The 15950-nt window shown below is 35.7% G+C and overlaps 1 protein-coding gene across 1 annotated transcript in view; it reads right to left on the reverse strand.

Annotated features, from left to right (window-relative positions):
• The window catches only part of LOC129144375 (protein eyes shut homolog), a 141755-nt gene that overhangs the window by 85086 nt on the left and 40719 nt on the right, over positions 1-15950 (reverse strand). The window contains exons 4-5 of the mRNA XM_054686573.2: positions 8828-8924; positions 8537-8644 (exon numbers count right to left, since the gene is read on the reverse strand). Coding sequence (XP_054542548.1) covers positions 8537-8644; positions 8828-8924 — 205 coding nt within the window. The remainder of the gene's footprint in view (positions 1-8536; positions 8645-8827; positions 8925-15950) is intronic.

The following is a 15950-nucleotide window of genomic DNA, read 5'->3' on the forward strand; positions in this document are numbered from 1 at the left end:
ATTTTAATTCATTGAAAATGGCTTTTATTATAATAATTTACACCAGGTCATTTTCTAAGAATAGAATAATCAACACCTGTATGCCCATCACCCATATTTAACTCATCTTAGTATTGTTTCATGTTGCTGAAATATTTTTAAGGAAAACACACAAAACATATTTGATCTGTCATATATATATATGAGATCTGTCATAAATATGTATGCACACACATATATATGTACACACATTTCATACACATATATGTACACATATTTACACAAATATGTACACACATTTCATACACATATGTATGTATGAAACTCCTATGCATGCATTCAATTAATTATCCTCCATTCCTCTCTACCAGGAGAAAATTACTACTCTTAAGATGCTATGTATTTTTCAAAATATGTTTTAATACTTCAGTAAATATGAGTTACATATCACATTATTCTGAGACTTATTTTTTCAGTCAATCATACATTTTAATAAATATTTAAGTGATATACTTTTATATAATTTATTCACAGTAAGTAATGTATAGATGCTTATGATTAAGTTGCATTGCATTTGTTTTGTTTTCTAATGTTTACCAATATAAAGATATTGGAAAGGCATCACCTTGTTCATATATCCTTGCTGACAGTGCTGGATGTTGCCATGGAATTGGGTTTCGTGATATTAATTACAATAGATCTAAGAATGCATAGACTATTGGATATGCTTGACAATTAGATGCAAAATGAGCAAATAAGCATATAAATCAGAGAAACAGAGTGGACATCAGTGGACTGATTCACAGATATCTATGGCAGAGGCTAACTGATGACGGGGTTTTAGAAATGAAATATATAATCAGTCTACTTACAGTGTTGCCTCATGTATATAGAATGAAATGTATAGTTCTGGAGGACAGAGACATAATTCAGTTTGGCTTTGTAGGGATTCTCTGCCTCTTTCACAATTCCAAAACCTAAGTTATGTCACAGACTCAGTCACTCGAAGGTCAGGGTTTGCCTCCTTAAGAGGAATCTTTAATAGAGTCACAGGTATTTTATGTATCTTTTTGAAGACTTCCTCAGAGGTATCTGAGGCTATTTACCAGTATGACTGTTCTATGGTGAAAGAAAGATATTCAGACATTTTAGGAGTTGCTGAATACTGGTTCTGAAAGTATACTTATTTCTGCAATGCTACTGATCCACCAGTAGAAATATAAGATTATTGAGGTCAGTTCAGGTGAGGCCACAAATACATCTTCCCTTTGATTTTGTTTTTTTTTTTTTACCCACAATTCTTGAATATACAGTGTAGTTGATATATTTAGTAATAGCACAATTTTTACATTGGAGTAAGAGCTATTATGGAGGAAAATCCAATTGGAAGATCTTGTCATGCCCCTTTAGACCAATGGAGATTTTAAACTGACAGCAATTCTCTATTCCTATGGTACTTGTAGTGATTGGTGTCCCCTTGAAAGGACTGAAAGTTGCAGGGGTGGTGATTCCAAACATCCCTACTTACCTCACCAGATTGGACAATGCAAAAGCTAGATAGGGCACAGAAAATAAGATGAATGATAGAATATTGTTGGAAAATTAAACAGGATCTGATGCAAATTTCACCAGTTCTAAAGGTTGGATCTCTATGAAGATAGATAAACAGAGCTCCTGGTACCTGAGTCCAGCTATGACATAGAAAATTAATTATTTTGTGTTCTAATTAGTGCAGCTCCACTTGAATTTGTCAGAATGCCTTTTTAAAGATATTTTGAAAGACCTAAATAAATAGATATCAATTTTTCTTAAATTGGCCTACCCATTCAATGAAATTCCAATCAAAATTGCTTGTTTGAATGTATATTTATATAGAATACAAGTTGATTTTAACAGAAGAAATTGCCAAAATATCTAAAGTTGCCTGGAGATTAAATAGCCCTACTAGTATTGAGATATTTCAAAGGGAAGTAATTAAGATTTATGACTCTAGCACATGGATGAGTAACTGAACTAAAGCAACAGAACAGCAATAGAGAAATAGACATATCCATATGTGGAAACGTGATCTGCAACCAAGAAGGCACTACAGATCAGTGAGTGAAAGATGAACTTAATATGTAGCAGACATGGCTTATTTATATAAAAAAAATAAGAATCTGAGTTTATTTTTTAAGTGTGTAAAGAATGAGATAAGAATACTTTACACCCATACTCATACATACAATATACCTGATGCATCTACATATAAAGAACATAATCTTAATTATTTTAAAAGGAAATATAGGGAAAAAACCCTTTCATCCTAGTGTAAAGAAAAGTTAAATAAGATGAAACTTGCAAACCATATACTAAATAATAAATTAATTCAAATATATTAAAATTAAGTTTTAGTACATATAACTTATAAAGGTGAAGTGTCTATTTCAATCAGAACTTATATTCAATAAATACAACTAACAAAGATATTTTTAAAATCATATATAAGGATTCTTACAAAGCCATAAGAAGAAAAAACATTAAAGAGCAGATGCTGACTCAGCAAGATGGCAGAATAGGAATAGCTCAGGTCTGCAGCTCCCAGAGAGACGAACGCAGAAGGCAGGTGATTTCTGCATTTCCAACTGAGGTACCCAGTTCATCTCCCTGGTACTGGTTAGACAGTGGGTACAGCCCACGGAGGGCAAGCAGATGCAGGGTGGGGCACTGCCTCACCTGGGAAGTGCAAGGGGTCAGGGGCCTCCCTCCCCTAACCAAGGGAAGCCCAGAGGGACCTTGCTGTGAGGGACGGTGCTATCTGGCACAGATACTACGTTTTTCTCACGGTCATTGAAACCCACAGACCAGGAGGTTCCCTCAGGTGTCTACACTACAAGGGCATTGGGTTTCAAGCAAAAAGCTGGGTGGCCGTTTGGGCAGACATTGAGCTAGCTGCAGGAGTTGGTTTTTTTTTTTTTTTTTTTTCGTATCCCAGTGGCACCTGAAACACCAGCAAGACAGAACCCTTCACTCCCATGGAAAGGGGGCTGAAGCCAGGGAGCCAGGTGGTCTTGCTCAGCAGATCCCACCCCCACAGAGCCCAGCAACCTAAGATCCACTGGCTTGAAATTCTCACTGCCACCACAACAGTCTGAAGTCCACCTGGGATGCTGGAGCTTAGTTGAGGGAGGGGCGTCTGCCATTATTGAGGTTTGAGTAGGGAGTTTTCCCCTCACAGTGTGAACAAAGCCGCCAGGAAGTTCAGACTGGGGGCGGGGGCGCCCACCACAGCACCTCAAAGCCACCGTAGCCAGACTGCCTCTCTAGATACCTCCTCTCTGGGCAGGGCATCTCTGAAAGAAAGGCAGCAGCCCCACTCAGGGGCTTATAGATAAAACTCCCATCTCCCTGGGACAGAGCACCTGAGGGAAGGGGCGGCTGTTGGCACAGCCTTAGCAGACTTAAACGTTCCTGCTTGCCAGCTCTGAAGAGAGCAGTGGATCACCCAGTACAGTGCTCAAGCTCTGCTAAGGGACAGACTGCCTCAAGTGGGTCCAGGGCTCCCATATCTCCTGACTGGGAGACAACTCCCAGCAGTGGTCGACAGACACCTCACACAGGAGAGCTCTGGTTGGCCTCTGGCAGGTGCTCCTCTGGGATGAAGTTCCAGAGGAAGGAGCAGGCAACAATATTTGCCTTTCTGCAGCCTCCACTGGTGATACCCAGGCAAACAGGGTCCGGAGTGGACCTCCAGCAAACTCCAGCAGACCTGCAGAAGAGGGCCTGACTGTTAGAAGGACATCTAACAGACAGAAAGCAATAGCATCAACATCAACAGAAAAGACGAACACGTGAAAACTCCCTCCGAAGGTTACCAACAGCAAAGACCAAAAGTAGACAAATCCACAAAGATGTGGAAAAATCAGTGCAAAAAGGCTGAAAATTTTAAAAACCAGAATGCCTGTTCTTCTCCAAAGGATGGAAATTTCTCACCAGCAAGGGAACAAAACTGGATGGAGAATGAGTTTGACAAATTGACAAAAGTAGGCTTTAGAAGGTGGGTAATAACAAACTCCTCTGAGCGAAAAAAGCATGTTCTAACCCAATGCAAGGAAGCTAAGAACCTTGATAAAATGTTAGAGGAATTGCTAACTAGAATAACCAGTTTAGAGAAGAACATAAATGACCTGATGGAGCTGAAAACCACAGCACAAGAACTTTGTGAAGCACACACAAGTATCAATAGCTGAATAGATTAAGTGGAAGAAAGGATATCAGAGATTGAAGATCAACTTAGTGAAATAAAGCAAGAAGACAAGATTAGAGAAAAAAGAATGAAAAGGAACAAACAAAGTCTCCAAGAAATATGGGACTATGTGAAAAGACTAAACCTACATTTGATTGGCGTACCTGAAAGTGACAGGGAGAATGGAACCAAATTGGAAAACACACTTCAGGATATCATCTAGGAGAACTTCCCCACCTAGCAAGACAGGCCAACATTCAAATTCAGGAAATACAGAGAACACCACAAAGATACTCCTCAAGAAAAGCAACCCCAAGGCACATAATCGTCAGGTTCACCAAGGTTGAAATGAAGGAAAAAATGTTAAGGGCAGCCAGAGAGAAAGTTCGGGTTATCTACAAAGGGAAGCCCATCAGACTAACAGCGGATCTTTCTGCAGAAAACCCACAAGCCAGAAGAGAGTGCAGACCAATATTTAACATTCTTAAAGAAAAGAATTTTCAACCCAGAATTTCATATCCAGCCAAACTAAGATTCACAAGTGAAGGAGAAATAAAATCCATTACAGCCAAGAAAATGCTGGGGGATTTTGTCACCACCAAGCCTGCCTTACAACAGCTCCTGAAGGAGGCACTAAACATGAAAGGAAAAACGGGTAACAGCCTCTGCAAAAACAAGCCAAAATGTAAAGACCATTGACACTATGAAGAAACTGCATCAACTAATGGGCAAAATAACCAGCTAGCATCATAATGACAGGATCAAATTAAACACATAACAAAATTAACTTTAAATGTAAATGGGCTAAATGCCCCAGTTAAAAGGCACAGACTGGCAAATTGTATAAAGAGTCAAGAACCATCAGTGTGCTGTATTCACGAGATGCATCTCATATGCAAAGACACATATAAGCTCAAAATAAAGGGATGGAAGAATATTTACCAACAAATGGAAAGCAAAAAAAAAAAAAAGAGAAATCAGGTGTTGCAATCCTAGTCTCTGACAAAACAGACATTAACCAACAAAAATCAAAAAGACAAAGAAGGGCATTATATAATGGTAAAGGGATCAAGGCAACGAGAAGAGCTAACTATCCCAAATATATATGCTTACAATACAGGAGCACCCAGATTCATAAAGCAAGTACTTAGAGATCTACAAAGAGACTTAGACTCCAACACAATAATAGTGAGAGACTTTAACACCCCACTGTCAATATTAGACAGATCAATGAGACAGAAAATTAACAAGGACATTCAGGACTTGAATGCAACTCTGGACCAAGTGGACCTAATAGACATCTACAGAACTCTCGACCCCAAATCAACAGAATATACATTCTTCTTAGCACCACATAGCATTTATTCTAAAATCAACCACATAATTGAAAGTAAAACACTCCTCAGCAAATGCAAAAGAATGGAAATCATAACAAACAGTCTCTCAGACCACAGTGCAACAAACTAGAACTCAGGATTAAGAAACTCACTCAAAACGACACAACTACATGGAAACTGAATAACCTCCTCCTGAATGACTACTGGGTAAATAACAAAATCAGGCAAGAGAAAGAAATAAAGGGTATTCAAATAGGAAGAGAGAAAGTCAGGTTATCTCTGTTTGCAAATGACATGATTGTATATTTAGAAAACCCCATCGTCTCAGCCCAAAAACTCCTTAAGCTGATGAGCAACTTCAGCAAAATCTCAGGATACTAAATCCACGTGCAAAAGTCACAAGCATTCCTATTATAATAGACATTAATAGACAAACATTAATAGACAGAGAACCAAATCATGAGTAAACTCTCATTCATAATTGCTAAAAAGAGAATAAAATACCTAGGAATACAACTTACAAGAGACTGATGAACCTCTTCAAGGGGAACTACAAATCTCTGCTCAAGGAAATAAGAAAGGAGACAAAAAAATGAAAAAACATTCCATGCTCATGGATAGGAAGAATCAATATTGTGAAAATGGCCACACTGCCCAAAGTAATTTACAGATTCAATGCTATTCCCATCAAGCTACCATTGAATCTCTTCACACTATTAGAAAAAAAAACTACTTTAAATTTCGTATGGAACCAAAAAAGAGCCCATATACCCAAGACAATCCTAAGCAAAGGATCAAAGCTGGAGGCACCATGCTACCTGACTTCAAACTATACTATAAGGATACAGTAACCAAAACAGCATGGTGCTGGTACCAAAACAGATATATAGACCAATGGAACAGAACAGAAGCCTCAGAAATAACGTCACACATCTACAACCATCTGATCTTTGACAAAGCTGACAAAAACAAGCAATGGGGAAAAGATTCCCTATTTAATAAATGGTGTTGGGAAAACTGGCTAGCCATATTCAGAACTCTGAAAATGGACCCCTTGCTTACACATTATACAAAAATTAACTCAAGATGGATTAAAGATTAAAATGTAAGATCTAAAATCATAAAAACTCTAGAAGAAAACCTAGGCAATATCATTCAGGACATAGGCATGGGCAAAGACTTCATGACTAAAACACCAAAAGCAATGGCAACAAAAGCCAAAATTGGCAAATGGGATCGAATTAAACAAAAGAGCTTCTGCACAGCAAAAGAAACTATCATCAGAGTGAACAGGCAACGGGCAGAATGGGAGAAAATTTTGCAATATATCCATCTGAGAAACGGCTAATATACAGAATCTACAAGGAACTTAAACAAATTTACAAGAAAAAAACAAACAATCCCATCAAAAAGTGGGCGAAGGATATGAACAGACACTTTTCAAAAGAAGACATTCATGCAGGCAACAAATATATGAAAAAAAGCTCATCATCACTGGTCATTAGAGAAATACAAATCAAAACCACAATGAGATGCCATCTCATGCCAGTTAGAATGGCGATCATTAAAAAGTCAGGAAACAACAGATGCTAGAGAGATGCGGAGAAAATGTGGAGAAATAGGAATGCTTTTACACTGTTGGTGGGAGTGTATATTAGTTCAACCATTGTGAAAGACAGTGTGGTGATTCCTCAAGGATCTAGAACTAGAAATACCATTTGAGCCAGTAATATAATTACTGGGCATATACTCAAAGGATTATAAATCATTCTACTATAAAGACACATGCACACGTATGTTTATTGCAGCACTATTAATAATAGCTAAGACTTGGAACCAACCAAAATGCCCATCAGTGTTATACTGGAAAAAAAAATGTGACACATATACACCATGAAATACTATGCAGCTATAAAAAAGAATGAGTTCCTGTTCTTTGCAGGGACATGGATGAAGCTGGAAACCATCATTCTTCGCAAACTAACACAAGAACAGAAAACCAAACACTGCATGTTCTCACTTATAAGTGGGAGTTGCCCAATGAGAACACATGGACACAGGGAGGGGAACATCACATACTGGGGCCTGTCAGGGGTTGGGGGGCAAGGGGAGGGATAACATTAGGAGAAATACCTATGTAGTTGAGTAAATATATGTATATATATATATATATATATATATATATATATATATATATGCAGATGCCATAATTAGGCATTTCTAAAAAGGCAAAATTAATCATCTCAAAATGTACATAAAATTGTTAAACTTCATATTATTATAAGAATGCAGGGAGACTACAATAAGATATAACTTTACACACAGCCTAAAATGGAACATTCTGAAAATGCCAATAAAAACATTTATTCCCTGCTAAGAATACAAAAATTATATTTTTCAAAAGAAATGAGAAAAATATAAATGTGATTTAGCAAATGTGACCATGTTTACCCAATGGTTCAACAATTCTACTTCTATGTATGTAACCTCGGACATACTATACTTGTGTATTTAGAGAAATATTTGAAAACTTTAATATCATTGTAGGTAAGACAAAAGAAGCAAATAGTCCAAATATCTATAACCAGTAGAATGATAAATGTTGGTATATATTTAATATTAAATATTGTATAAAAGTTAAAAATGAGCAACAGATACATGCATCAACAGGAATTACAAAATATTATGTTCAACAACAATTTCGGGGGACTCTACACAATATTGTTTTGCTTATATTAACATGGAAACTAAACAGCATTTTGTTCAGGCACACATACAAATAGCACTATAGACTAACAGCAAGATTGGTAAATAAAAATTTGAGATTTTTGACATAAGTGATTGGATGGGACAAATGAGGATGTCCTGGTACAAGCACAAATGTATCAGTGGTGATCAGCTGCCTTAGTTACATAATGAGCACATGTGTGCTCACTTTATTACATGTTGAATTACACATATCAAATAATTAATTTAATAAAAAGTAGCTTCTCACCTGTTTGTCAGATCCACACATGTTCCATTATTTTTGCAAGGTTCAGAGGAACATTCATTAATTTCAATTTCACACAAAGATCCAGAAAACCCAGGTCTGCAAATACACCTTTTAAACAAAAAATTTAGTAACTCCATTAGTATAGATGTATAAAATCAATGCTTCAACTAATTGTAGCATGGCAAGTTTTTAATAATTATAATTGGTGCTTAATTCACCAATTAAAATTCTATACCTGTATACATCTAGACAAATAAACATGTATCTAGATACTCTTTAAGTTTTCTGTACCTGAAATTGTTGACCATATCTTCACAGTCACCATAATCCTGGCAGGAAAGGAAGAGGCACTCTTTCACATCAATTTCACAGTTTTTACCTTCAAATTCTGCAAAGAGTATCAGATGAGTATGGATGAGCAATCCTTGTTATAGAGTAAAAAAATCAGAATCAGTGGTAGTCTAAAGAATACGCTCATAATGGAGGTTAAAAAAGGAAAAAGAAAATAATTAATCTCAAGCTTCTCATAAAACTCCATTTCACATAATGTGTGCATAAAAACATGCCAGTTTCTAGATTAATGAGTTTAAATGAAATACTCAAGGGAGGAATACTCCACTAAATCCCCTGAGAAGGTAGAGATGTTGCTAATGTTGCTGTTGTTTTAAGGTATTTAAATGTTTGAACAAGAAGAATTGAAATGATCTGGAAAGCAAATGAATTAATGTGATGACCAATCTTAAAGTAAAATTGAGCTTCAATGATCAAATTTATTCAAGGCAGTTAGCAGATGAAGCAAATTATTTAATTGCTTTTTATATCCAAGTGATTCAAAGAAAACAAATTATTTTGATTCATAGCTACATAATCAGTCATCCATTTAAACACATGCCAGTTATATTAAAAAAAAGAACATGAAAGAAAATTATACAGGCTGATAAACAAGACAGTTGCAATTATTTCAACACATTTGTGTCAGAAAAAACCTGCATGATATCACTTTTTAAAATACAATGAAATATATTAATATTTATAATAAACAGTTAAACAATTCTATGGTTATATATTAACTAAGTATAATAAAATATATGTGTAAAACCATTTTTCTTGTTAATATTTTTTCTGTACTAGTTCAAATATGTAAGAAACAAGATTTCGCTTTATTTTGCTTTTTCAGTGATATTACCAAGCACTAAATAAGTGCAGCCACATTATACAATATTCTAAATGTCAGTATGCAATCAGGCTAATTTAGTTTGAGGAACAAAGAGTCATTCAGGTTACTTTAAGACAACTGTATTCATTGTTTGCATACACATAGACTGGAATTGGAACTAAGAAGCATTTAAAGGGAAGCATAGTCTAGCTACCCAGGAATAGCTGTCTGCCTTTTATAGTACATGTCCTTTATCCTTCTCATATCACTTTTTCTTCTCTTTCTATCACAAATATCTCAGCATGTTCAGTTTCAAATCACTTGTAATGTTGGCATGCGAGTGATATAGCACAGCTCTCTTGGTCTCTATGTCTATATTATGACATTTCAGCTTCAGCACCTACTGTTCAATGAAAAATTCCCTCGGTATTTTCTCACTCAGCTTCCCACGATAGAACACGGAATTGACTGACCTATTTCATCTTTTCATATCATACCATGCCACAGTCAATGCCATTCTCTGTGGTGTCTACCATTGGATCAAACCGCAAACCTGCCTCCTGTTGCAATTTAACAGGGAGCTTGGTGTTACACCTTATAAAATCTGGCTGCCTCTTTGGTAGTATATAATATGGAAAACTAAAAGTTACTTAATCCAAAAGAAAACAGAAAAAGAAACAAAGGACAGATACAACAAATAGAAAACAAATAGCTAGAAGGTGTATTTACAGCCACACATATCAAAAGTTATATTAAATATGATTTTTAAAAACGCCAATTTAAAGGTAGAGGCAGACTAAATAACAGAAGAAACTACAAGATATCTAAAAGAAATGTATTTAAAACATAACAACAATGATAGGTTAACATTTAAAAGATGGAATGATCACACACTATGAAACACTAATTGTAAGTAAGCTACCATACTTATGTGGCTAGCAGACCAGGTAGTCTTCAGGACAAGCAATACTTTTTTTTTATTATACTTTAAGTTTTAGGGTACATGTGCACATTGTGCAGGTTAGTTACATATGTATACGTGTGCCATGCTAGTGCGCTGCACCCACTAACTCGTCATCTAGCATTAGGTATATCTCCCATTGCTACCCCTCCCTCCTCCCCCTACCCCACCACAGTCCCCAGAGTGTGATATTCCCCTTCCTGTGTCCATGTGATCTCATTGTTCAATTCCCACCTATGAGTGAGAATATGCGGTGTTTGGTTTTTTGTTCTTGCGATAGTTTACTGAGAATGATGGTTTCCAATTTCATCCATGTCCCTACAAAGGACATGAACTCATCATTTTTTATGGCTGCATAGTATTCCATGGTGTATATGTGCCACATTCTCTTAATCCAGTCTATCATTGTTGGACATTTGGGTTGGTTCCAAGTCTTTGCTATTGTGAATAATGCCGCAATAAACATACGTGTGCATGTGTCTTTACAGCAGCATGATTTATAGTCATTTGGGTATATACCCAGTAATGGGATGGCTGGGTCAAATGGTATTTCTAGTTCTAGATCCCGGAGGAATCGCCACACTGACTTCCACAATGGTTGAACTAGTTTACAGTCCCACCAACAGTGTAAAAGTGTTCCTATTTCTCCACATCCTCTCCAGCACCTGTTGTTTGCTGCCTTTTTAATGATTGCCATTCTAACTGGTGTGAGATGATATCTCATAGTGGTTTTGATTTGCATTTCTCTGATGGCCAGTGATGATGAGCATTTTTTCATGTATTTTTTGGCTGCATAAATGTCTTCTTTTGAGAAGTGTCTGTTCATGTCCTTTGCCCACTTTTTGATGGGGTTGTATGTTTTTTTCTTGTAAATTTGTTTGAGTTCTTTGTAGATTCTGGATATTAGCCCTTTGTCAGATGAGTAGGTTGCGAAAATTTTCTCCCATGTTGTAGGTTGCCTGTTCACTCTGATGGTAGTTTCTTTTGCTGTGCAGAAGCTCTTTAGTTTAATGAGATCCCATTTGTCAATTTTGGCTTTTGTTGCCATTGCTTTTGGTGTTTTGGACATGAAGTCCTTGCCCACGCCTATGTCCTGAATGGTAATGCCTAGGTTTTCTTCTAGGGTTTTTATGGTTTTAGGTCTAACGTTTAAATCTTTAATCCATCTTGAATTGATTTTTGTATAAGGTGTAAGGAAGGGATCCAGTTTCAGCTTTCTACATATGGCTAGCCAGTTTTCCCAGCACCATTTATTAAATAGGGAATCCTTTCCCCATTGCTTGTTTTTCTCAGGTTTGTCAAAGATCCGATAGTTGTAGGTATGTGGCGTTATTTCCAAGGGCTCTGTTCTGTTCCATTGATCTATATCTCTGTTTTGGTACCAGTACCATGCTGTTTTGGTTACTGTATCCTTGTAGTATAGTTTGAAGTCAGGTAGTGTGATGCCTCCAGCACGGCTGAATTCTAACAGAGGTACAAGGAGGAACTGGTACCATTCCTTCTGAAACTATTCCAATCAATAGAAAAAGAGGGAATCCTCCCTAACTCATTTTATGAGGCCAGCATCATTCTGATACCAAAGCTGGGCAGAGACACAACCAAAAAAGAGAATTTTAGACCAATATCCTTGATGAACATTGATGCAAAAATCCTCAATAAAATACTGGCAAACCAAATCCAGCAGCACATCAAAAAGTTTATCCACCATGATCAAGTGGGCTTCATCCCTGGGATGCAAGGCTGGTTCAATATACGCAAATCAATAAATGTAATCCAGCATATAAACAGAACCAAAGACAAAAACCACATGATTATCTCAATAGACGCAGAAAAAGCCTTTGACAAAATTCAACAACACTTCATGCTAAAAACTCTCAATAAATTAGGTATTGATGGGACGTATTTCAAAATAATAAGAGCTATCTATGACAAACCCACAGCCAATATCATACTGAATGGGCAAAAACTGGAAGCATTCCCATTGAAAACTGGCACAAGACAGGGATGCCCTCTCTCACCGCTCCTATTCAACATAGTGTTGGAAGTTCTGGCCAGGGCAATCAGGCAGGAGAAGGAAATAAAGGGTATTCAATTAGGAAAAGAGGAAGTCAAATTGTCCCTGTTTGCAGACGACATGATTGTTTATCTAGAAAACCCCATCGTCTCAGCCCAAAATCTCCTTAAGCTGATAAGCAATTTCAGCAAAGTCTCAGGATACAAAATCAATGTACAAAAATCACAAGCATTCTTATACACCAACAACAGACAAACAGAGAGCCAAATCATGAGTGAACTCCCATTCACAATTGCTTCAAAGAGAATAAAATACCTAGGAATCCAACTTACAAGGGATGTGAAGGACCTCTTCAAGGAGAACTACAAACCACTGCTCAAGGAAATAAAAGAGGATACAAACAAATGGAAGAAGATTCCATGCTCATGGGTAGGAAGAATCAATATCGTGAAAATGGCCATACTGCCCAAGGTAATTTACAGATTCAATGCCATCCCCATCAAGCTACCAATGACTTTCTTCACAGAATTGGAAAAAACTACTTTAAAGTTCATATGGAACCAAAAAAGAGCCCGCATCGCCAAGTCAATCCTAAGCCAAAAGGACAAGCAATATTTTTAATTTGCCTTATTTTTCTTACTCAATTCTCAGAGCCTGCAAATGAATCTCTGAAGTTACATTTTTGTAATTCGTTCATACGCTAGGTGTTGTATCCTCAGCTTTAGGAACAAAATTAAAATGAATTACTTCCAAGTTATTATGGCTCTCCTCATTTTAGGTGAGCAAGTTGTAATTGTTCCAACATGCTTCATCATTCTTCAATCGCCATTGCTGTTTTCTATATTTAGGTTGTAAATGCCATAGTACAGATATAAACAACTTAGATTCTATTTTCAAAAGATGTTTAATTCTTTAAGTATTTGTTTGAGGTTAGATTTTTCACAAGTTAAAAATTGAGAAAGTTGAGTGCATTTCACCATTTCTACTTTAAGTCTGGTTAGTTTTCTCTGGGAGGCAGGGCATTTTGACACTAAAATGATTCTTAGAAATGTTCTTTTGAGGCAGTGGAACTCAGGGGCACTGACTGGCTATAAAGAAGCACCAGTGAGCCTCCATGATTTCAGCTGTGCTGATGAATCAGAACACTCAGGGCCCAGGACCTTGGGTAGCTCACAGGATAACCTTGCTTCCTGTGATTTTGTCATATTTATTAAGTTTGACATTTCTAAGATGGAGTTTTGTTACCAGCTAGCAACATATGTCAATGGGTTGAGGAAATGAGATTGCCGAAATGCAGCAGACATTGGGAGAAAACATAACATGTGGATTGCATTCAATATAAAGCAAAGCTTTGCTGAGATAGCCTATGTTTTGGGGATTTTAAGAGCGAAGTATGCATACAGTCACTTGCTGCATAACAACATTTTGGTCAATGACAGACCACATTTCTAATGACAATGATCTATAAATATTATAATGGACCTATAAATGCAGTAGGCTATCTCATCTAGGTTTGTGTTAGGGCACTATGTTGTTCACACAACAAAATTGCCTAGTGATATATTTCTCAGGATATATCCCCATTTTTAAGCAATACATGACTGTATACTTAATCCCAAACTACATATTCTATAATCCTTAGTGTTAGAAGTTGATATTCATTTCTGTGAAAGGTACTTGTTTTGAATATATGAAGTTACAGGTAAGAAACTGCCCAAACAGAAAGTTTATTATTACTAATTTTATGCTGTTCCCCTGTTCTTTACTCCTACTCAGAACTATTCAGTTGGCCGTACTTTGTTAACTGCAGGGAGGATCTTTACATGCATAAAAGTGAAGCTTCTTAAATGGATACTGTCTTGATCCTTTTCTTACACTGTCTCGTCCGTGTATGGCTATAACAAATACACACGAATGGTCACTAAATGATATTTTTATACTTCTGCACTCGTTCCTCCAAAATACACAAAATTGATTTTTAAAGCCTACTGCTCAAATTTAAGATCTAAATCAGTCTGGATTGTAGGTATTATTTTTTTAAATCACTTAATATTTTCTCTTTTCTAACAAATTCAGCCTTTTTGCACTTTATGCTCTAGAAGGTAATGTATGGAACAGAGTACAATAATGAAATTTTCATAAAAATAATTTTACATAGCATTTTATCATTCACGACTATATTTTAACAATCTCCACTTCAGAATTCGTATTAGCTGGAGTAATTTGAAATGAATGTAAATAGGGAAAAAAACTAGTGTATACCATAGCATGAATTCACACAAGGTAGTTAAAAATCATATATTTTTAAATAAAAACTCAAACACTTAAAAATGTTTTTCTTTCAAAAGTATTAAATGTATTATTTCTATTTATTCTTAATTAAATAATCTAATTTCTCTGGATTTAAAAGCTTGATAAAAAGAAAACAAAAAAAATCTCAGAAGTTTTTCTTAGCAAGTCAGATTTTTTTAAAAAAATATTATTTTATTTAAAAATATTTGTATTCAAATATTAACATTTTCTAAAATAATGAACCAATATAAGAAATTCTTTAAATTTAACTTTAAAAACTATGAAATATGAATATACAGAACTAATATTTCCCATAGTCTCTAATAAGATTTTTAACATCTATTTTTAAAGTGAACTTAAAAAAAAGAAGAGCTAATATTTTAGAATGTAATAAATATTTAACATGTTTTATGTTTAATTATGTATGTATTTTCTTTAAGGAATTTTCTAAATTCAAATTTCTACAGCTATTAACCTTAATAGGTATGTGCTACAACATGGGTACATGTTTTTAATTGTCAACAGGAGTAATTTCTAATTTATACAAACTATTTTGTCAAATGACACATTTATTTGGTGTTTGTACTTGTATACCTTGGCTAATGTGGAATTAACATAATGATAGTTTATATACTGGAGTAATAGACACATTTAAATGCAACTACTTGTCTCCCGTGATACTGCAATTCCATCAAGCGTAGGATCCCAATTATAAATCAATAGCACATGTAAATGATCTGATTCTGCTCTCACTACAGCTCCTTGCAAGGCATCTTTGCCACATTTTAATCCTGTCATTAAGGAAACTTCTGTTCCTTTCACCTTGAAGACATACAAAGTAGCTATTTTAGAAACTAAGCTCTTTACATTAAATTAAGAAGTATTTGATAGGGTAATATTTTGCCTATAAACTGAGAAAGTGGAGTAATTCAAAGTAGAAAGATAAAGAACCATTCATAAAAAGAACATTAGAAAATAAATTATTTAATTC

The sequence above is a fragment of the Pan troglodytes genome, chromosome 5, assembly GCF_028858775.2.
Source record: "Pan troglodytes isolate AG18354 chromosome 5, NHGRI_mPanTro3-v2.0_pri, whole genome shotgun sequence".
Taxonomy (NCBI): Eukaryota; Metazoa; Chordata; class Mammalia; order Primates; family Hominidae; genus Pan; species Pan troglodytes.